Source organism: Pelecanus crispus, chromosome 6 (genome assembly GCF_030463565.1).
Source record: "Pelecanus crispus isolate bPelCri1 chromosome 6, bPelCri1.pri, whole genome shotgun sequence".
Classification (NCBI taxonomy): Eukaryota; Metazoa; Chordata; class Aves; order Pelecaniformes; family Pelecanidae; genus Pelecanus; species Pelecanus crispus.
Window position 1 is genome coordinate 34,047,785 of NC_134648.1, and position 27,453 is coordinate 34,075,237.

Consider the following 27,453-nt stretch of genomic DNA (forward strand, 5'->3'; position numbering starts at 1 on the left):
TTCAACTGGCAACAAAACGTTATTAACTAATAAATATTTCAGCAGGTTGTGCTTAGCTTCTGTAGGATTCAGGAAACAGTGTTGCTCTACTGCTTCCTCCATGTTCTAGTAGGGAACAGGGCTCGAGGATTTTTTTCTTTCTTTTTTTAACTGACACTCTAAATACAACTTTGAACGACACTTTTGGTATCAAGAGCTTGTGGAGCAAGAGCAAAACATTAAATAATTCCTTTTGTAGGATAACTTACATGACCCTGTTTATTTGGAGACAAGTGAACCACAGGATCCTGTCTCATCAGTCTTCCACTGGGGCTCTCTCTGAAGGATGGCAGTACTTTTGATACTGCTGGGAGATGGCATGTTGGTTCTGCAATACAGCACACAACAATGTACTGAAGACCGTAAGCAGTGCAACAAACTAAGAAAATGTGTAATCTAATTTTACACTGCAATTTTTCCAATACTACCATTAGCCCAAACCTTTGGATACCTAATATAAATTCATTCCAAATAAAAAAATACATATTGTGACAAGACACAGGTGAGTAAGTGAGGGCCCATTCCTGCCTGGCGTAAATCAGTAAGACTTCATGAAAAACCAGCAGCCACCATCCTGGCTTTTTTTTGTTAGAACCACCTGAACGGTATCATGCCCCTATTGTCCAGCAGTACTGTATCAGAGCATTAAAACAGCGAAGTATTCATTTTCACAGTGTATTGACACTGTATCTCTATATGTACATTGCCTGTGGACAACAGATTAAAAACCGTGAAGACCCACGTTTCCTTAAATTGTATTCTACGCAAGGCCGTACAACAGCAGAAGTCCACAGTGATCGCCTCAGTGAACACATTTTCTCCAGTACAATTACTACACATACTTCTTGTTGAAGTTAAGGCGAGTTAAATAAACACTGTCTAATTGAAGCGATAGCAAAAATCTGTTGAAATCACAATATTCCCTTAAAAATTGATGGCTGTGAATGTGGAAACTACATAGATATACAAAAGAAAGGAATACTTATTAAACTAAACCAGACAAAAGTGGACAGAATTCGCATCATTCATCTTACATGGACACTCACAGGAGTGCTCTTTGCCAATTAAGCTTATTTTTTCCTAGGAGATAACTATGGAGGTCTAGAGGGTGTTCAGACACAGCCCTTCAGGTAGGTTACTGCCTTCTCAGAGAACAAGGTCAGTATTTTAAAAGAATCTTTCTTAGCTGTAACTTTTTATCTGTATCTTCCCTCCTGTGGTTATGCAATATTCTGCACTTCAAAAAATGGTGCTTTTAGGTAGAATATGTGCTTATGAACACCAACTACTTAACAATACCCATGGTAATATGCAGTGCTTTAAAGCCTTCCCCAACAGAGTTATGGTTTGTTCATCTTGATCTGCAGCATTACTATCTTCTAAAAAAACAAATTAAAAAGCTTTTAAAAATATAATAATAATAATATCATCATCAAACTTGATACCCCCTGCAAGTGGTAACAAGCCGTGTTGGTGCACAAAGAACAAAGGTCTTCTGTAGCTAAGAATGGGCCAGGAAGGAGTGTGTGGATTCACTGCACCTAATGCCTTATTTACGTTGAGACAGATTATGCCAAGCAGAAATGTAATTATTTGGCACAGAACCAAAATTTCACCTAAGATTCACCAGACTGGCAATAAAGCCTCCAGTCAGAGATGCAGCTTCCAGCTGCAACTCTATGAATGCAGGACAACACACAAGAGACAAAATACAGGGATTATGTATCAGTATGCATTTTCAGCCTTTGCCAAATGCTGGAACCATCTCTTCTGCCACACAACTTTTCCTGTTCTTTTTGGTCTTATTTATTTTGCTAATATGGTGACACCTGACACTGCACAACAGAACTTGCTGGCAGCTCCACTCAGTGCCAGCATCAACACCCAACTGTTGGTCTGCAGAAGTAATGCTGAGCAAAAGATCAGTTTTACATGTGTCGTTACCATCACAACAGTATCAAAACATATGTGATTAAAAATCGTTCTGTCAAAATGAGAACGGCAGATCAGTATAATCACAGCTTTTTAGTGAGAAGTATGGGGGGAGTTGTGAGGGAGGGACTGACAGATGGCTTCAATAACAAGGCACAACTCACTGAGGTTGTGAAGGTATGTGAACAAAGTACATCTCCAGAACTTGAGGCTGGCATTTGCCTTAAACTCCTGCTGATCTCACTGAACCTTATTCTGTGTTCCACACTAGTCCATTTATAAAGAACAAAAGCTGCGATGCAGTAAAATGCTGATCTATATGTGCAACAGAAAAAGTATGGAATTGTTTAATCTGTGGTAACAAAGTTAGAAAAAAACAGTCGAGCAATCTTGACTGTGGTCATCAGGTTGGATCAATGCTATTTGTAGGCAGGACATTTCCATTGGTGTCAATCTCACTGGTATCCACTCAAGTCAAGCCACAGCTGCAGCAAAAGGTCTGTGTGCAAAAACTTAAAATGAGGGCTTAACAATGCAAATTCTCAGTTCCCAGCTGTTTTATGTAGTTAATATGTTCCCTCAGCTGACAGCTTAATTGCCAAGTCCAATGAAAATGTATACACTGGTGGAAGGCGATTACCAAGATGTAGATTTACCTCACTATTTAAACTTTATTGCATTTTTTCCATTTTGTATATGGTATTTTTATAGCTTCAATGATCAAACAATCGATTTGCATTTATATAGCACCATTTGAAAGGGAGAATCACAAGCACTTTAGACAAACTAAGCAAAAATTAAACTAAGCCAAGCCACTCGGGAGAGTAGGTCAGGTCAAACAAGTCCTCAACAGCAAGAGAAATTAATAAATGTGTCTACCCAACTGCTTCTAAAAGGACAAAGTGTTTCAGGGTAAGAGCATTAAGGTAGATTTAGTCCCACAATCAAATGAAGAACTGAAATCAGTTCTTCCTCAGGTGATACTCATAGGTCTCAAGGAAACAGACTGCAGAAGCCAGTATATGCTCCAGACCTAATTATTCCTCCTGATGAACAAGGTTAACTTTGAAAGACACTGAAAACACAGTGCTTAAGAGGGTTCTTTCTCTGCATGGAGAGGTATTGCCAAAGTCACCTTGTGGTTAGCACCGCTTGCTCATTGTAAAGAATTAATTACCTACCCATCTGGTCAGCGATACTATCCTCACTTCTTTGCCAGCTGGGTGTGGATTTGCCGCTACCACCCGTATCTGATTGCGTGTTCTGCCTGTCAATGGAAGCGGGGGATCTACGGCTAATTCCAAACCTGTTGTAACACCCCAAAAAACAAAGCAGATAATGATTTTAAATATGCATCAATCTCACATAAGGGGAAAAAGAGCACTTTTAAGAAGCTAGTGTCAGACAACAGGGCAGAGCAATGCATAGCACAACTGCTTGAGGCATTTATAAAGATTTTCCATTTAGTTTTTGTGGCAGCTCCAGGACCCATTTAGCACCTTTAATGCATAAGATTACAGTACACATTAATTTATTGAGCATCTTCGATAAAGAATATCTAGTTACAATGCATACAATTAAAAAAACAGATCGAGAAATAAAATTATTAGTTTTCATTTACATAGATGTTTACACAGAAAGGTGACCAGACCATTACATGGTTACAAAAAATTGACCGCAATGAGTAAAACTTAAAAGTTTGGTTAAAAGGCACATAGGGAGATGAGATGTGTTTATTGGGAAAAGATTTCAAGGATGGATCCTTTTAACCGGGAAAGTACTACCCCAATCTAATCAAAGTGAGCATCAGAAAGTTTGTTGGGACAATCCCATGGATCTTGGCCACTTTCCTCAGTTCTAAGCAAAAGAGTAGTATGGTCATACCTAGGCGACACAGACACATATGCAAACAACGTAGATTCATTTGGGGCAATATTACACTGCAAAACAGTTTAATTAAGAGTTTATGAAGTTGACTGTATCGCTTATGAACTGCCCAAACCTGGGAGGTATAAATTCTGTCAATTATGAAGCTATTGGATCATAAAATAGTTTGAGTTTACTAGTGTAAACTAAATACAGGCATAGGAAAGCACTGAGACATGTACACCTACTGCTGTAAAAGAACGCACACAGAGTTCAATGAATTTTTTGTCCATTTTGTCTTCTATTAATTACTTCTTTCATTATTGCATTTAAACAGTGTTTTCTTGCACCACATTAAAGCTTCAAAACTAAATCCTGCTAGATTAGTCAGGTGGATTCTGGAAAGCTCAACAGAGATAAACTCAGGGAGAACAATCTAATGACAAAGGAGACACACAGTGTCTGTGCCATACTGCAGTCTACATGCATTATATGCCTATAAGTCCGCAAGAATTAAATCTATTAATTCTGTATTACTTGTAAATCATTCATAAGTCTGTAAGAATTATAGTTGGGTTTAGAATTAGCAGATCAGCCATTAAGAATTTGTCAAGAATAATGCATTTCTGAGTTGTTGGTTGCCTTTTTTTTTTTTTTTTTAAATCAGACATACCCCAAAGGAAAAGAATTTTACCAAAGCTCTACATGCACAGAGTAACATCCAAAAGAATTACAAACTGATATATTCTCTATATATCAAGGAGTTTCTCTAGCTCTAAGTGTCTAATACAACAACAGAAAAAATACCCCAAACTGTGCTTTCTCCTTACTCTACTAGCTACAGACTGCCCCACACAACCTCTAATGTAAACAGACATCTGCCCCTCTATCAGAACAAGCTCATTGTGGCTACCCCATTTGAAAGTTTATGTACATACTAACTCAAATGAGCCCACCAAAGAAACATCACATGACTCAGAAGAACCAAATCCCACTCCTGTCCTTAGACAAGCAGTTGGAACATGCATGTACATGCAGCACAGCTCCAAAACGTCACACTGTGAAACTCAGGCCTTGTGAATTTTACGCAAACATGACCCTACTTCCCTTTTGTTCACCGCTCCCTGGTACAGCCAACACATAGTTTGATGAAGTGAAGAACACCTGGATATATCTGCCTTCTGAATGCAAACAATTTAAATTCAAATTGCATTATGTGAGTAATGCTTTTCCTTTTCTATCCACGCAGACTAGCTAGAACTTCACTTAATCAAATACCTAAATTAAACATGATGATTTCAATACCAATTCAATAGATGCACAAGTCTAAACACAACATTTCAAAAGCTGACTGATTCTTAAAACACCAATCTGAGGTAATTTTCAAATTTTTAAGACTTGTAAAGTATTTTTGGGAAGAATATCTTTTCATGACAAAATACTAACAAGTTGTTACCTAAAAGAAAAAGCCAAAAGCCTAAGAAACCTTGGTGTGATAAAGTTGTGTTGTATCAATATTGTACTTTCTATGCATTGTCCTCTTACCTAAATCCCATAATGTTCATATGTATGAAAGCAGTCAGTTTTGCATTTGGCATATTTTATGATGTGGGATCTTTTTTCAAGACTAAAGATATACAAAACCACCGTGTTGCTAATTTGATTTCATTAAAATCATTGCTCTACTAATTGAGCAGCAAGAAATGTCTTTAGATTTCCTTTTTTTACATTAAGTGGGCTATTTAAAAGCAGGAAGAATAAATGCAGGTGGTGCTATATTCTATGCTGCTTAAATATATAGCCCATTAGGCTACGTAGGAACGAAGCCAAAAAACTTGAGGGAGAAATCAATCTGGATTAAAAGAACAGGGAAATTGTTTAAATATACATTTTATATATATGTCATAAGAAGAAACTCATTATTTTGGTATTTTCAACTTTCATTTTTACATTCTATAATCATTTATTACATATACATACCTTCAGGTAAACACAGGATAAATATACGAAACACACATATATAGAGCAAGACCAACCTGGACATTCTTGAAGGCAGTGAAGTTTTTGCCTATACCCAGCTTAGGATATGGACCAGTAATCTAGAAGAGGCAGCAGTTACTGCTCTTACCGATGTCTGACAGAGGTTGGACTCGCACCCATGCTTCCAGTCATTTAAGTTTCAAAAACTTTCCAAATCTGTCATATCATGCAACAAGAAAGAAATGTATACACAAATTATGCAGTTGAGATTTCCTGCACCGGGAAATCTCAGGGACTTGCATACCTAGAGCACACTGGAGCCCCATCTCAGGAAGATTACCTTCAGGACATGGTGCCCCCTCAGCTAGGTACTTACTCCAGCCCATCCTTCTCTCCAACATCTTAGCAATAGAATGCTACATCTCTCCCCTATTTTAACAACATATATGGGTTAATCACCAATCAGCTCTACCTGGTACATCAAACATCACTACAGAGCTGCCCTGAATGTGGTCTTTCAGACGCATCTCAACAGAAGATGCACATGGAACTCCAGTGATTTTTAGTAATGTGACAGACGTTACTTTGCTTATTGAGGCAAGGGAAAGTTTCCTGCATAATTACATTTTTATTGCTTTCCATTTCTCCTGGTAGAAAATGCTTGGAAAGTCCTGAATAAATATGATTCATGTGTACAAGGACAGTATGAGAAGCAAAGTGCTTCTCCTGTAAGAACAGAACATAATACCCTTGATTGGTTTAGAGTGGACTTGGTAGTGTAGGTTAATGGTTGGACTGGATGATCTTAAAGGTCTTTTCCAACCTAAATGATTCTATGATTCTATAATAGTCAAACAATTGCAGTTTAATAAGTGATTTTAAAAAAAAACCCACCCCCAAAAAACCAAACATCTAGTAAGGAACACGCAAAGTTCTTGTATTAATTACTACTTTCATTATTGCATTTAAACAGTGTTTCCTTGCACCGAATTAAAGCTTCAAAACCAAAAAGTCTGTATACGCAAGGTTTCTAGGATGCATCTCTTCGCTGAACTTGCAAAATGCTCGAAGAATGCTCTAGTGAACATATGTGTGTAATTAACATGAAAGATGGAAAAGGGTTGGGATGGGTGCTGGTGTGCTCTGAGGCCAATTCAAAACAAAAAAACCCAGGAAAATCCCTTCCTACTCAAGCAGTTCTGGTTGTGATCATCTAAGGACATATGGCAGCAATACCTTTTTTGTAGACCAAATGACGTAGTTGGACAAGAGCATATAAGATATTGGGAGCACAAGCTGCTCTTCAGAATTCAAGGCAACATGTAAGTGCTGCCGGTATGAATGAGTCAGGAAGTATGCGGTGTATAAAGAGGTTAAGTGCTTTTTCCGGCTGCAGAGCTCTGGACACACTTCTATTTAGTTTCCTTACAGCAAAGGTTAATGGGTTTAGAGCAATGATGACCTGAACAGGCCTGATAGTCTCATGAATCAAAGCCTTCAGGAAGGTGTGCAGCAGAGAAGAGATGGCCTCTTCAGAACACCTCAGAGTGAGCTGCAAGGAGGAGGACAGGGAGGACAAATCTTCAGTGCTCTCATGCAAGAAGCAGCACTTGTCCAAACATGCTCAGAACAGCATTCTCTGGACTGACACAGCAGTGTACCCTTACAGGCACCTAAACAGGCAAAAGACAGTGCCTTGTGCTAAGCAGTTCCTGACAATGATATTTAATCTTACTAATAATATGGTTTTTCAAATAGAGAAAAAGATACCTCTACCTTACAAAAGACCCAAACCCAAAATGAATTACACACCATGACCTGCAACGTACTCTAGAAGACTTCAGAGGGAAGCTTTGCAGCGTGAACAATCAGCAGTTTTCCTTCTCTATCTTCTCTAAAGGAAGTAATTTGGAATGTGGTAGACAGCTCTCCTGCTGCCGATTATTTTTTTTCCCTACTTGGAGATGCTTGATTTATTGCACCTTTCAGCACTCTCTGAAAATGATACAGATTTAATTTCATCCTCTGCAAGTTGCCCCTTACTTTGACACTGGATCACTTCAGAGAGTCTGAAGATTTCTGGAAGGTTGGAACAGCACACCTTGACACAGGATGACTGCGAATATGTGAAAAAGATGCTAGTTGTGGATTACTTTGCATTTTTGTGCCTACACAGCTGAAGTCTTAGTTGCACTCAACACTACTTTAACTATGAGCACAGACTGCGAAGTCCCAAACCTATTACTTATTTTATTTTAGAATCTAAACCTGTGAAATGAAGCAATTTGCAACATGAAACCAGTGCCTTTAATGAAGATTTTTAAATACATAAAGGTCCCTTTGTATAGTAACCTGAGCAGTTGTAGACTAGGATCAGAGAGCAAGGTTAGGTCACAAAGGGAAAAGGTGGAAGCAAGGGATTTTTAAAACGGACTTTTTCAAGCAGCACAACAGTGATATTTGAAAACAAACATGTTTTAATGCATGTGAACAACAGCTGACAGGAGGCTGTGTAAGCACTCCTTTAGTTTAACATACATTACAACAAATGGAACAGAGAACAAAAAACCTGCCTGAAAAGAATATGAAAAAAGTCTGGTGCCTACCCTTCTGGCATAGATTTTTGTCTGTATGTGCCCCCACCAGAGCCAGTCTCACTTGAGGATGATAAGTTGCTTGGAGAATTACGGCACTGTTGCGATCTTGCTAAGGCAATGGATGAAACTGTGACATAGACGTCAGAACCAGGAGACAACCTGTTCAGAGCAAATGAACCAGTCAAATCAGCAATACTGAACAGCAATATCATAGTTCAAAGCATGATGGACAACATCACGCAAATTGTCACATCAGCAAAGAACATTGCATCATGGAGACAGTAGAGATAAAGTCAGTTGAAGGATCAGACGTTTTCCCCTTATTAATCTATTGGAAATCACGGAAAATCAGTTGTAAAAGGCTTGATGCAGGGGAGTAATGAAGAGAGACAGATGTAGGAGGAAAATCCCAACACACACTAGGAAAACAACCCTAAAGTCCTAATTCTAAAGTCCTGATTTGTTTTTACAGATTGCTTGTAAGGAATAATGAAGCATGACATTCCTCACCCAAATACCAAACAGAACAAAATATTTCTAATACTCAAAACAAACTCTTGCCTGGAATTTAAACTAAATGTAGTGAGCTGTCTTCTGCAAACTCTTCCAAGAGTATCAAGCTTATCTCTATGCCACCAAACTTGCCCGCATTAAATCACAAGGACTAAAAAAATAATCTAATGTTATTTATAAATAGCTTAAAATCCCCCCTAAAAACTTAATATTCTAATATAAAACTATCTCAACATATCAGAACTCTGTTTGAAAATACAGACCTGAGTCATATGAAGCCCTCTCCTGTCGCAATAACCATACAGCAAATAAATGGGCTAGAATTGCAACACATGCACCTGGGCAGAATGGCTGGAAGCAGCAGGCTTACACTGTTCAGCTCGTATATCCTGTTCTGTAGTTAAAGGCTCTTTTAGATCATTTTCTGCTTTGTGCATTTTGTTTCCCAAACCCCAACCGAATTCACTGCTGCTAGCTAGTTTTTTTGTTCTACTCCATGGTGACTGAAGCCCTTCAGAACTTCTGTGGTGTAGAGTTTGAATTACACCATCCACAAACATCAAAATCCTACTGTGAACACAAACCTTTATTCATTTTAACTAGGAAAAATACTATAACTTACACAAGTAAAGTAGCAATTTAACTTTTAACATTTAAAAAAATGCATATTGACTTCAGTGAAACACACAGATAATTGCCTCAGTACATAACTTGTGTTCAGGGATTTACAAGATCTGGCCCAGCCACTTAATCTGTATCTGTAACGGAGTGGCAGATTTTAATCAGCTCTCACCACAATACTTGAAGAACTTTTAAAGTTTAAAAACTTTTAAAAAATGAAAAAGCACTGCACTGATTAATGTTACATATGTATTATCCAAAAGAGAGACAATGTGTGTGTGTATATATATCTCAAATGTGCATTTGTACCCCTCAGTACTTTGCAAAAAAGCAGTAAACTAACAAAATCTTAAAATGGAAGGAGGAGTACAACTGGACCAAACATCTTGATCATCTGTAATTTCATAAAGTACATATGACTACTAGTTAACTCTTTTTCCCAGACAAGAAAGTAATGATCCAACGCCTGACCATCACACATACCACACCAAATCCAGTAATTCCTTTCTAGTCTACTAGAGTTTAACTTACATCTCACATTTATCAAGCAACAATTCTGAGATATTTGATTGCAAAGAACACAGTTCAAGAGTTGGAAACTTGGGGAGCTATGAACCAAGCAGCTCATTTTCCCAGTGGCACTTTTATAAAGAGAAAAAAAAAAATAGTTCCAACAACAAAAATATGTGCTTTCAACAGCATTCATCCATCTATTTAGGCACACAAATTTAAACTTAGTTATGCTTGCAGAGCAATACAGTTTAAAAGTATGACTTTTCTTCCTCCATACTAAATTAGAATTTATGGCAAGGAAACCAATTACTTCTCGAATAATTTCTGTAAAATTATTTCCTGTTGGAAAATGCTTACATTTTCACTTCAGATTCAGCTATGCCTTTTCTTTATTTCCTATGCCTTACCAAAAAGTGACAGCACTGTTCAGAAGGAACATCAAGATTTCAGAGCTATGTCATGGAGTTATAACTCATTTACAAAGACGAAAGACCTCGAGGGCAAACGAAATTGTATTATAAATGTGGTCTGAACAACGGCAATGAACAGTCAGGTAGGACATCCTGTTATGTAAAGCAGCAATACATTTTGTTGGTACAGTTCACATTGGCACTAAAAAAACATTAATAGCAAAAGACATTTCATTTTATGTGAAACATATAAATAAGACAAAAGAACTTTAGAGTAAATTAGTTCAAATTGACTTTTGGAGCTGCTTTGAAATCTGTTGATGAAAGGCACTTCCCAAGACAAAAGATAATTGTTAGCAGTATGCCCCTACAGTTAAGATATTCTGTGTTTGTCTTTTATTTATAATTAAAAACCAAACTAAAACAACCTATTATCTGTTTCAAAAGACAGCTTTAAGAAGAAATTCCAAAATGGTTAAGTGCATGAGTCTCATAATTGAATTTAAAAATAGGCCAAGCATCCATTGCATTAAACAGATACAATTACATTGCAGCCAATTGAACTGGGATTACACCATGCATGATTTAGCTCTAACAGATCTAGTTCATCCTGAAAGGATGGTTGAGTCTTGCCAAGTATGGGAAGAAAATAATCTTTTGTGAAGGCAGTGAGTGGGATGGGTGCATGTTTATTTTTCTTTAGTATGACAACACAGACAATGAAAGCATCCATCTTGTTCTTAACAAATTAATTTCCAGGTCATTAGCTGTAATTTTCCCCATGTCTTCAGTATGTAAGAATATGTAATATTCTTATTACATGTAATATTCTTATTAGTATGTAATATACACATCATAAGAAAAATGTCAGTCTAGCATGCTTTGCGCCTATGGCCTAAGGCAGTCTTTAGTTATATGATCATACACAGGTGCCTTCTCCCTTAGGACACCTGCCCCATGCGGTTTTATTTTGTGCTACAACTTCTCCTCCAAGTGCTGCACAGCTCATAAGTGAAAGAGGCACAGGCTGGCAGAAGAGAAGGGATGGCCTTACAGTCAAGGCATTTCAGTGCTGACTTAGCAAACTGAATTCTTACCTTGCACTTGCTGCAGCACTCCAATATGGCCACTGGCATATTTGTTAAAGAAAATTTTTCATTCAGCGTCACTAATTGCAAGTTTCTCAAAGGCCTTATTTGATTCCAAGGCCTGACTTACTTCTCAGCTGAAAATTTACCAAAGCAGCTGAAGTCAACCGAAGCTGTAATTTGAATATATAAAATATTAACAATGCCAGGCACACTTCCAAATACCAGATGCCCAAAATAAGACACAGCAAATGATTAGAACATAATTTCTCTCTCTACCTTTGTTCTTAATCTGAAGAGGGCCAAAGACATCTCTTCTCACACAAGAGTTTTGAAAACTAATTTTAATTAATACCCGTGAAGCATTTAAAAACTGCAGTAATGGGCGCCACTGTAAAGCTTGGAGAGGAAGTAATAATTGCATCTTTACAGCAGGATTTGAATGTCATCCAGTAAATAAGGGATGGAGTAATGAAGAGGAAAATAAAATATTAAATAGCTCTTCTTTAATGAGCTGCATCCACTGTGTGAACCGAATGAGGCAGATGTCCTCTGTTAAAAGAAATTCTCATAATTTAATCAAAGGAAGTATGAGAAAATACAGTTACAAAGAGTTCTGAATAAAATTTCACAGCAAATCTTAACTCTGGCATGCTTACCTTCCACGTGTTTGATTTTTGCAATCCTAATAATACTGCAAGATGTGACAGTTCTCTGAAAACACCAACTCAATGCTCGCATGTTAAAAAGGAAACCAAACCATTCAAAAAGGAAAAAAGAACATCAGCAATTTTGGGGAAGGGGAATAGCGAATGAAACAGAAAATGGAATTATGCTGTCGTATTGTACCTTCTCACACCACACTGTATACTTTCTCGAATATTATTCTTCAATGTGATCATTGCATTTCAGAAAACACGTATTATAACAAGAAAAGATACGGAGGCAGGCAAAGGGACAACCAGAGGTACAGAATGGCTTTCATATGAAGAAACACTGAATAGCCTATATGGCTCCACGGATTATAGAGAATTTTATCATATCTGCTTCAATCCATCCAAACATGAATTATACTGGATCAAGCAAACAAAGTGATTATTATCCCTCATGACAAAAGAACAAGGAGGAGACCTGGAACTATCAAGAGACCACTTAGCAGGCACCTGGATGAAGAGGTACCATCCACAGCTGTTAAACACAGCAGTACAGGTGCATCCGGCTCCAGGCCGTCTTAAACAGCAGACAGCCAGGAGACTGTCAGACCTGGTAAGGAGTCTTCCTTTATACCTGTAAACATTTCTTATGCTTTTCTCTGGTCCCTGCTGATGTCCCCTGCCAAACAAGAGAGACCAACTCTTGACATGACACAGCATGACTCTTCTCAGATGTTTTTGGAACGCAAGAGTTTGGCCATACAGCCAGGTGTACCAACAAACCTTTGATCTTCCGCTGCCTCATCCAGCTCTAGGTCCTGGTGCCAGCAGGAGACGCATAACGTACAATCTCATGTTAGTACATGTTTTAATTTGAAGAATGTTATGAAAACTTTAATATAACAAATCCTCAAAACCTGTGAGGTAGGTAACGTGCTACAAAGCTCACTTGAAAGGTGGCAAGATGAGCAGACACCTGCTTGTTTATATTGGGAAAAACATCACCGATCCAAGCTAAGCAGCAGCAGATTAGGATTTTTATATAATACAGGAACAGTTTAAACTAGAATCTATCTGCAGGAATTAACCTTTAAAGTACTACTGGTACAGTTACTGTCACTGACTACACACAGGCATCATTCAAACAAGTATGAAGTTTTAGGGCAAGACTGTGCTCCAAAGTCCTCAACAAGACTTAAAACCAGTCTTAATGAATATTGATCTAATCCTCCCATACTGTGGAATTTAACAGCCAGTGCTCGACTACAGTCATGCCGTAATTCAGTTTTCCATTTGGTTTAAAATACTGACTGTGCTCAGAAATTTTCTAGTTAGAGCCTTGAGCTTCCATCCAGTACAGTACTGAACTGCACACTGAAGTGCACAAGTCCAGCCGCATGCTTGGCTCACTGATTTTCACACTTCTCAAATGTTTGTTGAATCAAGTTTTAGTTAAGACTAGTTCCAGTTTACAATAAGATAATTAAGAACAGATTATCATCTAACACTATCTCATCTCCTTTCCCTGCACTTTTTTTCCTTAATAAAGTCTGGGAACCAACCATACAAAATAAAAACTGAAAATTGGGACGGGGGAAAAAAAATATCAAGCTCTAAAATTACATCTTCTCCAATAACATTAGCTCTGGCATACTTCACATATATGTGGTTGATTGTTGTTTTCCTTAATGTATCTCTGGTATTTATTCTGGGTTATAGGCTATGTAGTGTCCCCTGTAGACTAATTAATGTGAAAGAAGGCATGACTTGGAATTTACTGCATTTATATTATTACATTTTTCAGTCCTAATGTTGCAGTAACATTAGAGATTTATTTTAAGATTTATAAAGTTTTGGGTTATTTTTCCTGCCTACAAACATGCACATCGATCATGAATACATTCAAGGACCCAGGTTGTTATGAGGAACAGGGAGAATTTAAGTATAAGCTAGTGAGTTGTATACATGAAGACAATCAGAGGCAAATTTAAGTGCTCTGCTGGTTAGGTACAGGACTGGGCACTTGTCTGCCTTCTCAGAATCAGGTTGTCAAGCAAGCTACTGTCCCACCTACAACAGCAGTCTAGGGAGGCAAGATGCTTTTATGTATATGGAGTGAAATACTCCTGTTCTCAGGACCAGTAACACAGCTGTTGTTTATTTTTAACACAGTTAAATGGACTAAAGTGAAAATATGGTGGGAGTGTCGATCTGCTTGAGGGTAAGATGGCCCTGCAGAGGGACCTGGACAGGCTGGACCGATGGGCCGAGGCCAACTGTATGAGGTTCAACAAGGCCAAGTGCAGGGTCCTGCACTTGGGTCACAACAACCCCATGTAACGCTACAGGCTTGGGGAAGAGTGGCTGGAAAGCTGCCTGGCTGAAAAGGACCTGGGGGTGTTGGTCGACAGCCGGCTGAACATCAGCCAGCAGTGTGCCCAGGTGGCCAAGAAGGCCAACAGCATCCTGGCTTGTATCAGGAATAGTGTGGCCCCCTGTACTCGGCACTGGTGAGGCTGCACCTGGAATACTGTGTCCAGTTTTAGGCCCCTCAATACAAGAAAGACATTCAGGTGCTGGAGCGTGTCCAGAGAAGGGCAACAAAGCTGGTGAAGGGTCTGGAGCACAGGCCTTATGAGGAGCGGCTGAGGGAACTGGGGTTGTTTAGTCTGGAGAAAAGTAGGCTGAGGGGAGACCTTATCGCTCTCTACAACTACCTGAAAGGAGGTTGTAGTGAGGTGGGTCTCGGTCTCTTTTCCCAAGTGACAAGCGATAGCATGAGAGGAAATGGCTTCAAGTTGTGTCAGGGGAGGTTTAGATTGGATATTAGGAAAAATTTCTTCACGGAAAGGGTAGTCAAGAATTGGAACAGGCTGCCCAGAGAGGTGGTGGAGTCACCATCCCTGGAAGTGTTCAAAAAATGGGTAGACGTGGCACTTTGGGACATGGTTTAGTGGGCATGGTGGTGCTGGGTTGATGGTTGGACTGATGATCTTAGAGATCCTTTCCAATCTTAATGATTCCCAGTTTTTACTTTCATTAAAAATAATCCAGCCACTAAGCCAGGAAACATGAAATTGCTACTCTACCCTTAACTGGTTTAGGGCTGGACTTGGTAATGTTAGGTTAATGGTTGGACTGGATGATCCTAAAGGTCTTTTCCAACTTGGATGGTTCTATGATTCTATCAACAAGGGTAAAAAAAGAAATTTATTTCACTCACTATGCATATTAAGAGAATCTAGCTATATAAAGTGATCAGTCAAATACCACTAGTAGGTAATTCAAAGAGATACACCTGTACTCCCCATACTCTGAGAGCACTTTGTACTCAGAGGGAAACACTTGTCTGTCAAGCTGTTTTTGTTTAAATTAAAACCCTCAAATCACCTTTTTTTTTCCTAAATACGTAATATAAGTCATCGATTTATTACTGACATGTTACCATTAAAATAAGTACCACGTCAGGTCCAATACATCAGAAATATTATAATGCCTCTATTTCATTCTTTGAAATCCCACCACTGGAGCTACAGCTAAGGACGGTACTGACCTTCCATGGTCCCGGGCAATGGCTATCAGTGCTAGTTCCAAAAATCATTTCAGATTCAGAGCTCAAAGGGCCACATGGATCAATTTACTATGGGTTTCTCAGCTGCCATGTCCCTTAAAACATAGATCGCAAACTATAGATCGCTGTTTCTTAGCAGCAGATGAGATCTGACATCCCTGTCACTGCGCCCAGTTCAATAAACGAAGAATGTGCAGTCAAAAGGCAGGAGCACAGAGGGATAAATGCCAGCTCTAGTCTCAAAACAACTAAGTATTAAGATCAGTCAAGCATCAGCAAGTCTGAACTGCAACTCAGCACCGCAGAAACACAAGTGATAGCTAGTGATATCTAGACCACAACCAAAGACTATAATTGAGGTTACAGCTACAATTTAGTACTGAAATTACTTATTGATGCTGATCTTCATAGGTAAGTTTCCAGCCCCACTGACACTTAGGCAGTACCTTCTTTTCAAAAGTGAAGCTCTAATGGTAGTAAGGAAATCTAAAATACCCGTACTGCTTTACTAATGAACCATAATGACAGGTGCTTTTTTCCAAAACCCCTTAAAATTGCTCTGTAGAACACAAATACTGCAGACATACTGAAGAGGTCATCTTGTATACTGTCGGGTCATGTTTATAATCATGTTAATTAGAGGCCCCTTTTTGGATCACAGGGACCACCAGTGTAGATGCCTGTACCCATATTACCAGGTTACCCTTGGTCCTCCCATTTCTCCAACCAAGACCTGAGCAAAGATTGTAGGGAGCAAAGCACAGCAGAGCACCATCACTGCTACCATTACCAGAAACACGCACAGACTCCAGCACCTCCTGATAGGTGATCTTTACACTATAGGAAGTATGAAAGTTAGTGGTGAAAAATTAAACAAGACAGTAGTTGAGGGCTATGAAAATCTCATCTTCGTTGATTTTAGAGATTTTACACAATAAGAATAGAAGTATCTGAGCTTCCCCAAAAGCAAAGCTTTCTTTTATGATGCGGAGAAAAGACAAGTAAGTCTTGGTGTGAGCTTATTGTTTGTTTTTTTTGTGGGATTTTTTTCTTCCAATATTCCTTTAAAATGACAAAAATGTATTTTTCTTCACTTTAACTGGAAACACATTAACCTTATACAGCTGCTGTTATATTTAAACTTGATCCAGCCAAGACTAACAATGTTTAGCAGACCAGAAAGATAAGAGAGAAGACATTTTTCAGGCATCCAAAAAAATTCCCAGACAAACTTAAAAGCTACTTTGATAATATACTTTTAAAGATGGAAAGATCCAACAGACCCATATACTTAAAAGAATGTCTAGAGGAGAAAAACCCCAGCCACATGTCTTGAAAATGAAGGAAATGGAAAGTCAAAGCTTCACTTTTTGAAGACAAATACTGAGTATATGGAAATGTAATTTTCACTTTGCAAACATTTGTCAGGCCATAACCCCCCTCTAGAAGCATCCAGTGACTGGATAAATCTTGGATGCTTTAGGTGCGTGACGTCGCCCACACAGGATTTTATGTACAAGAAAAACACTTTTAATACCCTGTCTCTAAGTGCAGCCAAAGGCTCACTCTCCTCGGCATGAGTCATGGAACAGCCAGCTCAAGACTCTAGACAAAACTCTTTGGTTAATACCATGAAGAGATGGAAGCGTCTGAAAAAAAAAAAAAAAGCCAGCAACTCAAGTGAATCTTGTCTTCTGCCACTGCCTTAAACTTTGCCCAGGTATTACTACATCTTCCGTAATTACAGAGTGAGATTTAATAGCACTGGAGAGAGCAAACACACCCAACACCCCAACTCCTATTCCTTCAAATTCAGCATGTGCCTGTCTTCAGCTGTAACAGGCAGATATGGCCTGAAGCCATGCAATTTTTATGTTGGTCAAAATATACCGTTAGAGAGCTAAGTCCAGTGTCTCACTGGTTTCTGCAACCTTTTTCACAGACAATCTTACTAGGTTGTCTGTGAAATTATTAGTGCTTTCCGCATTGCAAATTTTCTTTAAAGAAAGCTTTAAGTATATATCTACTGAACTAATCACTTTGAATGCAGAAGTACAATAGTGTCTAATGAAAAAGAAAGTAAGAAAATGAAATCCTTACCAACTACTACCATTTTTTAACAAGGTGTCCTACACTGAAGTTTCAATTTCACCTTGGTAGTTTCTCGGTCTTGGCTGTACCATCTCTGAATGTCCATCCCCCCCCCAGTTCTTCAGGATGTGAAAAATCGTTTAAGTTAATTTATTAGAACTCTCTTCAAATTTTCTACAATATGGATCTTATTTCCACTGCTTTATATTTTTCAGCAACATAAAGCAGAATCAGAATCTCTCTGCAGCTTTTTTTTTTTAAGGAATTGTCCAAAATAAGAAATACAAGCTTCGAGCTTGTTTCCCTCAACAGATCTCTTTGTAAATACAGAAACAGTGAGCGATTTGTATAGATAATCAAAACAATGATACTTCATTTGAATACTATCAAATACATCTTTCTCCAAGAAAGAATAAAAATACTGTAACAGGATGTGCCTGATACCTTTACCTTAATAATAATCACTTTATTGTTTAAAAAAAAAAAAACAAACCAACAAAAAACCCCAAACTACCCTGGAGAAAGGCAAACTTAAAACAATCTCTTCTCTAGCCTAAAAAGTTCAAAAACTCCCCAATCAGATAAATTTGCTTTCTGTGCTGGCCACAATTCTCTTGCTAAACACCCTGTTAGATGCTATTTCTGCCTTGGGAGCTTTAGGCGATTCCACCAAGCCTATAAACAAGGTAAAATTTTTATTTAATTCTTCAAAATGCCAGAGTTCAGGAACACGTAGATCTAAAACTGATCGCACATTTAAAACTTAAACAACAATACAGCAGTTTTAGAATACCATCCAACACAGGGAAACATAGCCTAACAATCCCATAACACTTCATTCTGTGGTTAATCATGCCAGAAGATATACTGCCTTTTGGCTCATGTTTTGCTCATATTCATGTTGCCTTTTGACTAATTAAAACCAAGATTAACAGCAGTCTTCAGATACTTAGACAAATCTATTGTGCTTTTTTCCAGACAAGATTCTGAGCAGCAATGAAAAGCCATTTGTGAAGAAGACACGTACCTCCGGCTCTCCAACGGGCGCCCATCACTAGAGATGCTTCGGGGGATGTTGGCTGCTCTTTCTGGGGGTGGCATTTTCCCTTCTCCTTTCCCAGAGCCAATCCTAGACGTTACTGGACTTTGTATTTGGGATGGTACCTGAGCCACATGAGGTCCCTGTCCTTTGCTTGCATTTCGCTGCCATTTGTTATTATTTCTGAAGGGAAATTTGAATTCATACGACATGCCTTCATTCACTTTGTATTCCATCACTGGCATACGGTAGTTTTCTGAAGAACTCCTAGGAATGAAGAAATTTAACATGCTGCTATAAAAAAAAAAAATATATATATATCTCTCTCTCCTGTTTACAAGGACAGAAATCTGAAGACAGAAGCTGAATCAATTCTATGAAACAGTAAATGTAATATTTTGCTTTTCAGAAACATATATTTAACAAATTTTGATACTCTTCATCCTATTAGTGGGTCATAAAAGCTAGAAAATCTACTAGAAGGGTATCTCCCCTTCCTAATTTAAAAAAATAACGGCGTTTAGAATTTACCTGCACCCCGACAAGTTCAGACCTGAAATATTTGTTCTTTTTGAGATAAATCTTTCTGATGCACAGACATCCATGAAGAGACAAAATTCCCATTACCATAATGCATTACACTTCATTTTCAAACATCTCTGGCTTTGGAGTATCTCAGTTGATAAATTTGTACATTATGAAAACAAAACACTTGCTAAAAATTGTAGATGCCAAGCCCAAAAGATGCCCTTTGCTTCCTGAGGATGTACAGGAGCAAGACAGCATAATAACTGGAGTAAAACAGGACATAAGCTAATGCAGTCCACATAAGATGCAAGGCAAACCTCTGCATACATTTAAAATGAGAGATTTGGAAAGTAGATGTGACCTTCAGCTTTAGTGAGGATAACTGTGGAATTTCTCTTGACAAATATATATACCTCAATTTAAGTGAATTTTTTATTGTGATTACTTTGTTTATCTACACTCATCATAGATAATGGGAAGGAAAAATAAACAATCAGTTGAAAATTTTCTACTTCTATGTCTTCCTCTAAGCAATTACTCTGTTAGTGCTTTGAAAACTACCAATACCTCCTCCCAGCTAAAACACAAAACAAAACCAGGTAACTTGTTATCTGGCTATGCTGACATAAGCAAGTTGTGCAGTTCAGTAGGAGTAGACAAAGTGAAACAGTCGGTGCTGAGGCCTTGCTGTCCCAGTATACACATTTTGAGATTTTACTTTGGCCTACCCTCTAGCCTTGACTTACAAATTAAATTAGCAGTTGGAAGGCACGAGGTGGGCTTCTGAAGCACGTGTAGTTCAGCTTCATCTGAAAGGAAGTGTTTGTGCGCTCCCAGGCCACTCTGTGATGCGAACCACTGCATGGCAGATGGGGATGATGAGATCTGTTTTCAAAAAGTCCATTCACAACCTAACTAAAATTTTGATACCCTTGTTTTTTCTTTTCATATTTTGAGTCTCTGCTATTCTTTTCCTAGTGATTATATACTTTACTAGTTTTGGGGGGTTTTTTGGGGTTTTTTTTTTTTTTTTTGCAGACACAGTTACAGTTTAAGAAGGAAGAATGCACAATTTCCTCTTGTTGCTGTGTCCTTAACTTCAAGGTCAGCAATCAGTCCACCACATGAGTTCAGTGGCAATGTTTTAATGACCACCTTTTAGTAGAGATATAACCATAACAAGGCCTGCCTCTGTATAGGGCATAAGATTGTGAATCAGGGTATTTGGACATATTTTTGTATCTGCTACTGATCTTGTACATGTGCCTGCTGGCAAGTCATCTTATCTAACTGCACCCCTGCTCTTCCTCCAACTTCATGCCAATCAATTTATTAGGATAGGGACTGCTTCTTGTATGAATGTACTATACCAAGCAGAACTGATGTTCGTTTTAGTCATGGTCTGCAGAAGTTACTGTAGTAGAAATACTAAATGACCTCCAAAGGACACAACGAGAGGACTCCAATTTTGGGAAACTGATTGCCAGAAGAGAAATTGCTTTGTGCAAAGGTTTAAGTCGTCTCTAGTAGTATATGTATATGTAGGATAGCTACAAATTCAAGACACAGTTCCTAAACCTTAATGATTTTGGATACAGCAAGCAGGGTAAAGAGTTGCTTCATGAAATTTCAGAACTAGGCCATAACCCACCATGAACATTCGCTTACTACAAGACAACAACAAAACTCACTGATGCCGAGTACAGTATTTCAAAAAGTGCAGTAATTTCTCTTCCTCCTATGGGTTTGGGTACACTAAAGCTAAGCCTGCTTTTGGCTGTACTTAATTTAGCTCAGGAATAATAGGATCTGTGCTTTCCACACAGATTTTTCTGCTCTAATCCTTTTGCTATGATTGCAGCTGAACTTTCCATTTGCTCGGGCTGCTAAATACTGTACAAAAGCTTTCCAAATACCTCATGGGTGACCTTATGCCACTGCTCAGTTTAATCCCTGACATGTATTCAATTTTCCACTGACAACTGAAGGACAAATAAAACTGCGTTCCTCTCTGCTCCTGTTTTGCTGCCAGTTACAAAAGGAGTTAATATGTCTCACAGTAAAAACAAACATGGATTCTTCTTTTATGCAAGAAGAAGGTCTTTGCTCAGAGACACAATTTCATATCAATGTAATAAATATGCATTTAAGTTCAGCCCCAATCTTAAGTATACAAAAATTTATTATCTACCCCTACAAAGATATTGCCTGATTAGAAAACAGCAGTGCATAACACTCTCTCGGTCTCTCACTGCAAGGAACACATTGAACTTTGGTAACTGTACTTGCTGATTCTTGGCAAATCTAGCATAAACCCTGAGCTAGCCTGCAGGCAAATTTAGTCTATTAAAGATCACTCCACTTTAATCATATAGCATTTGCAAGATATTAATACAGGATGTCAGGAATATGGGAATCAGATTTAGTGATGCGGCTGAATGCTACAGACAACTGCAGAGAGTTCAGACGGGAGCAGTAAAAATTATAACAAGCTTTAGTGTGAGTTCAGGAAAAATGGAGGGACTTAATGTCCAATTTAGAAAAAAAAGCACGTATTACTGCTTATTTCTGATCAAGCAACATTTTAAAGCTATAAAAGCAATAACACAGTTGACACAAGCCTCAGGCTTAACACAGATGGGAATTGAGAGAGATGCAGCAAGATCTACTGCTGAGTAAAGAAGAATTACAGTTTGCAGCAACCTCTCTGGCCAGATCCATACCTTTGATAAACTCCCATCATTTGCAGCCTTACTTATTTGTGAAAGTAGAAGAATGTAAGTCTATTCATAGCTTTCAGGAAATACATCTACAGACGTTGCAAACTACCAACAAATGGGAAAGGAGGGAGGGAAATGTACAATTAATTTTGATGCATCATAAACACACAACTGTCAACAAAAAGTTGTTTGATTTCCATGTGAAATTCCATGGAATTTAAAGGATACATGAGGTTCTTCACACATTTTATTAAATGGCAGTATTCAATTAATGTTCTGCGGGGCCTTCAGTCTGAATATGGGCAGTTTTTCCTTCCCTGCTCTTTCACCTTACAATAACAGATGCTATATTATAATTATACCATGGGTTTTGGAGGTTAACACTTATTCTATGGTGTTTCTTTCCCCCCCAACCCCACAAAACAAGATATAATTTTAGACCAAATGTAGCTATTATACAATACCTGCGCGGTGTGCAGTCCTCATATGGAGGGACAATGACGACCTTCACTGTTACTGACGTTCTGAGAAGATCAATCATTTGCTCATGGCTCAGAGTGGCTACAGCCACCTTGCAGATTTCCACCAGCCGGCTGCCTTGTCGCAATCCCGCCTGCCACGCGTAGCCGTAGGGCTCAACATCTGCCACAATGCCTTCATAGTTTACGTGGAAACCAAGCTGACCCAGACCATTCCTACGCAGAGTCATCTCCACTGTTTCACAGCCCTTAGTCACAAGCTGTGAATTGAAATGAAGACAGAATTTAATGCACGGAGAGACCTTCAGTGCTAGTAGAGGTTTAAGGGCTCCATTTCTGTACAATCAACCAACTCCCAAGACAATGGTGGGACACAATCAAGGCATATATGTCACAGTCCTGGGTACATAATCAGCTGAAATGGGTCGTCACTCCAACTAGTATTTTCAGTAGAGTCTGGTTACCCAAGCTCTGCCTTGAAATTTTTACTGAAACCATAAGAATTTTAGAAGATACATGGCAGCACACAACAGAAAAAACACACGGAGTTACACAAGCATCTCTATTTCATCTTTTACACTTCAGTAACTAACCAGCCATTCTACGTTTCTAGCTGTTGCACGTAAACTGGGGTCCATGCCAACTCTTCTGTGTACCATGAGCACGAATATTGTCAAGAGAAATTTAATAGAGCCTGTTTTTCCTTTTTTCCTGGTCATTATACAACTACAGTTGTGAAATTACAAGACAGACAGTGAAATATAACACATTCTTCCATAACTTAATTGGATAAAAAATGAGCATAGACAGATGTTTTACAGACAGACACTATGATTCACTGCATTTTTAGTTTGTCACATGCATTCAGAGAATATCTGAAAGTTGCAATAGGGATTGGGACTGCACCCTGCTGGCAACATAATAAGTCAGTCTCAAAGATATTACAGCTTCATTTGAAACAAGATACAACAAGCCTATAAAACAGAGAGAGGGAAGGAAAACAAGGAAAAGAAATAAGGTGACACTTCTACATTTACTGTGTGGGAGCAATTTATGCATCTGTAGGTCCTGCTTGTTGGGGGGTTTTTTTTGCTTTTTTTTTTTCTTGGCCTTTTTTTTTTTTTTTGGACACACACATAACCAGCTGAGATTGGCTGATACCTGACAAAAGTGAAAGCAATACTGGATTTTGAGAAATAAATGCAGGAAAGCCCTTGTAGATTTCATGATAAACAATTACAACAGTTTTAGGGATCCCAAGCATTACTTAAATTGAAGCCTTACTTGGCAGCGGGATGAGAGGAGAAAGCAAAGAAGGGGAACCAAACAAGAGAACACATTCTAACCTCCAGCCTTTTGACGATCTCTTTGATATCATCAATGTTGCTGATGAAGCTCTCCAAAGAAACACATTCACCTCTCTCATAGAATATTTTGATATTTGTGTCCGTTGAAGTCCACCCTATCACATCTCGACAGGAGCAATTGAACACCACGCTTTTCGTGTCCTGTTCAATGAGGACTACAAACTCATTAGATATGCCTAGGAGACAGTCTATTTCCATGCCCTTGCTGTAGTCTTTTGCATGGACACTCCATACTATAGCACCAGAACTATAGATCTCTGCTCCTGGATAAGGCTTGGACTTTTCCTTCTTTTTTGAAGCAAGCGAGATGAAGGGGAACTTGCCAGAAGGGTCAATAGGTGTGTTCGTGACATTCTTTTCTGCCAAGTCTTTCAAGTACTCTTGACGGGTCCTGGTGGCCATCGCACGAAACTTTTCCGATTTATGAGCAGCATTCTCTGCATTAATGACTTTGGCTAGTAAGAAGTCCCTGAACACATTTGATTTGGGAAATGTGACACCTTTTGGAATAGGTGGTCCAAAGGATGGTACATCTCTGGATCTTGTCACAGCAACACTAAAAGAAATAAAAGAACAGAGAAGAAGCAGAGTGTTTCACTGTATGCAAATTCAGCAGTTTTTGCATACAGAAAATAAGTTTCCTTTTTTCCTTAAGCCCTCAATTTTTCTCTCCTTCTCAGCAATATGCCTGTATTTACATTTCAATCTTGCCAGTGTGGAGATTATGTCCCCCTTACTGCACAGACAGAAAGCCACTTACTTTTGCATCTACGCTTTTTTGTCATCCTCAGTACCACAGCTTAAAGAGAGCTTCAAGTGCAAAATTGCGCTTTTTGATGAAGTAATCATTCATGTGTGGTAGTTCTGCATTCTGTTTGTTTTTACTATAAACAGAAAATTTCTAACACACACTATTACAAAAGCTAGCTTATAATTTAACTACCTGAAGCTGAAAGGCTCATCTGAAAGCAATACAAAGTGTATGATCAAAACTAGAAATACAGTTAAAATGGACACATTAAAAAGATACAGACAATAAAGTCATCTCACAAGGCCAGTTTCACCATGAGAATAATCTTCTGATGACTGAATGTATATATACATCACACTACTGATTTTAAATTTCTGGATCGAAAACTGCACTAGCTGATATTGCATACTAGTGATAGAAACAGACTCCAAAAATATTAGAAATAAGAAATTTCTTAGAAGTTGGGAGACATATTAGAAATAGATGCTGTCTTTCTCAAGTCTTCCTTTTAGTTTCCATACCAAGTGATGGACTGACAACAAGATTGCCTTAGGCAATGCTGACAAGTTCAGCTATTCTCCATGGTCAATTCTGTTTTGATACAGAGTGGATGAGAGTTGTTTGGTATCACTGCAGATTTGCCATTCCAGTTCAGTATCATTCACTTGGCAGCCTGTCCTAAGAAGAGACTGACAACTGTACTTCAACAGTTTTGTGACAAGAAATGCTACAAAAGTTTGAATATTATTTACCACGTATCTGTAACTAGATCTGAAAAAGCATTAAGTAATTTTGGCCAAAATATCACAGTAAAGGAATTTTATCAAGAAAAATAGGATGGAACTTGAACACACTAGAAATGTACATGGTGTTTCATTTGGAAGACTGGCTGGTATTATTTTCACACTTTGCTCTAACTTATCTGAATCCTTAAACACAATCGGAGAAATCCCCCCTCCCCCCCCCAAATCAGTAACTGAGATTGCACAAATACTAGCAAAGCTCGGGGGAGGGGGGCGGCACACAGGAACACCAAAAATAAAAATTAAGTCACCCAATCTTTAACCATATCTTCTGGTTTTGGGTGGTGGGGTGGTTTTTTTGTTTGTTTGTTTTGGTTTTGTTGGGTTTGGTTTTTTTAATTATATTTTCTGGCAACTGATATTGAAAGATGTCACTGACTGTCATATTTTCTTCAAATTTATGCCAATATATCTAAAAGTATGCAACAGGGGGTGCTCATGATGCAACCATCTGACTCTTGACCATCTTCAGTGGTCCTAAAGGGTCTGTTATTAACAGATAGAAGCCTAAGCGTTAAACACAATTACTGGATGAAATGAAAAACTACCAGTGACATTTTGTTTGATTAGGTTTTCAACATCATGAATCACAGGGATAAGAATTTAACCTCTAACATATGCTAGAGAAGTTTTAAAAAGTGAATGATGCTGACAGAGAAGCCAGACTTTTGAAATAATTTATCTTAGTTGAGAGGGAGAATCACTGGCCAAGACAGTACTTGGTTTTATTCCTTTTATGTAGTTTTTAATATAAATTCCAGTACATTTTTATGCTATATGGCTTCCTGTTTTGTCTAGAATTATGAATCTATGAAACAGTTCCAAATAATTCAGTGAAAGAGGTCAAACTTACTTTGAAACTTTTCCTAGAAAAACTTTTCATAATGGAATTCTATAAATTTAAATCAAGTGTTTGCACTGAGAGGACAAAAAAAGGATTTTAATCTCAAAGACAGTACAGAGAACATACAATGCTGTGGCAGTCTCCTGTATCAAAAAGAACAGACACACTCAGTTTATTTTCCTACCTGCTCCCCCTCCCCTTAAAATTTAAGCCTGTAGTGTCACTAAAGCTGAAATTCTCAAATTTTATTGACTAATAGTAACCAGTAAGGTTCCAGCCCTTGTAGTTGTGAACACTTGAAAAATGAAAGTGACTCAGAAGTCCGAAGGTCAGAAATAGAACCCTGAGATATTTAAATTTATTACAGTATAACCAGTATAAATCTTTCCCATGCCTTTTAAAAGGAAGAAACTGAAAATACACAGCTATATTATTTAAAGTAATAACCAAAAGCAGAACTTTCTCTGTGTTTGTAATACCCAATTCAAATGGAAAATGCATCTGTAGCCCTTGTGGATATATTTCCTACTTTCCCTTGACTTCAAAACCAGTTTCTGTACAGAATAAGAGCTGAAACATATGTCTAAAAGTTTAAGAACAAGCTATGTCTACATAAATTATGTAGCAGTGGAATTTGTCAATAAGCTGCCTTAAAAAGAATATCAACAAGAACAGGCCTGCTCCAGGAGAGTTTAATGCATGTACAAAGTTCAGCATCAGTTCCAGAAGTTCTGTGTGAGCTTTACCAAAAACTTATGGGGAGGGAAAAGCCTTTAAACTTTACTATACTTACTTGAAAAACAGGAATACACCATCTCAGATACTGCAGTCTTAGCCCTTCCTCTAAATAAGCACTTCACTGAATTTTAGGTAAACATTTGTATTTCAGTGAAGACAGGTTAATTCTAAGGCTACGTCATTGTAAGACAACTACTTAAATGCATTACTCTGACACTTCGTATTTGAGATAAAGCAGTATATGGAGTTTGCTGAGATCAGTTAACATTTAAAAATAAAACCACATTAAGAGCTCAGGATATAACAAAGG

General features: G+C 38.2%; 1 protein-coding gene across 1 annotated transcript in view; it reads right to left on the reverse strand.

The window, feature by feature from the left end:
* Nucleotides 1-27,453, reverse strand: part of SIPA1L1 (signal induced proliferation associated 1 like 1) — a 75,806-nt gene that overhangs the window by 21,072 nt on the left and 27,281 nt on the right. The window contains exons 7-12 of the mRNA XM_075712632.1: nucleotides 23,987-24,563; nucleotides 22,626-22,900; nucleotides 18,902-19,180; nucleotides 8,424-8,573; nucleotides 3,153-3,277; nucleotides 249-367 (exon numbers count right to left, since the gene is read on the reverse strand). Of these exons, the coding sequence (XP_075568747.1) occupies nucleotides 249-367; nucleotides 3,153-3,277; nucleotides 8,424-8,573; nucleotides 18,902-19,180; nucleotides 22,626-22,900; nucleotides 23,987-24,563 (1,525 nt within the window). The remainder of the gene's footprint in view (nucleotides 1-248; nucleotides 368-3,152; nucleotides 3,278-8,423; nucleotides 8,574-18,901; nucleotides 19,181-22,625; nucleotides 22,901-23,986; nucleotides 24,564-27,453) is intronic.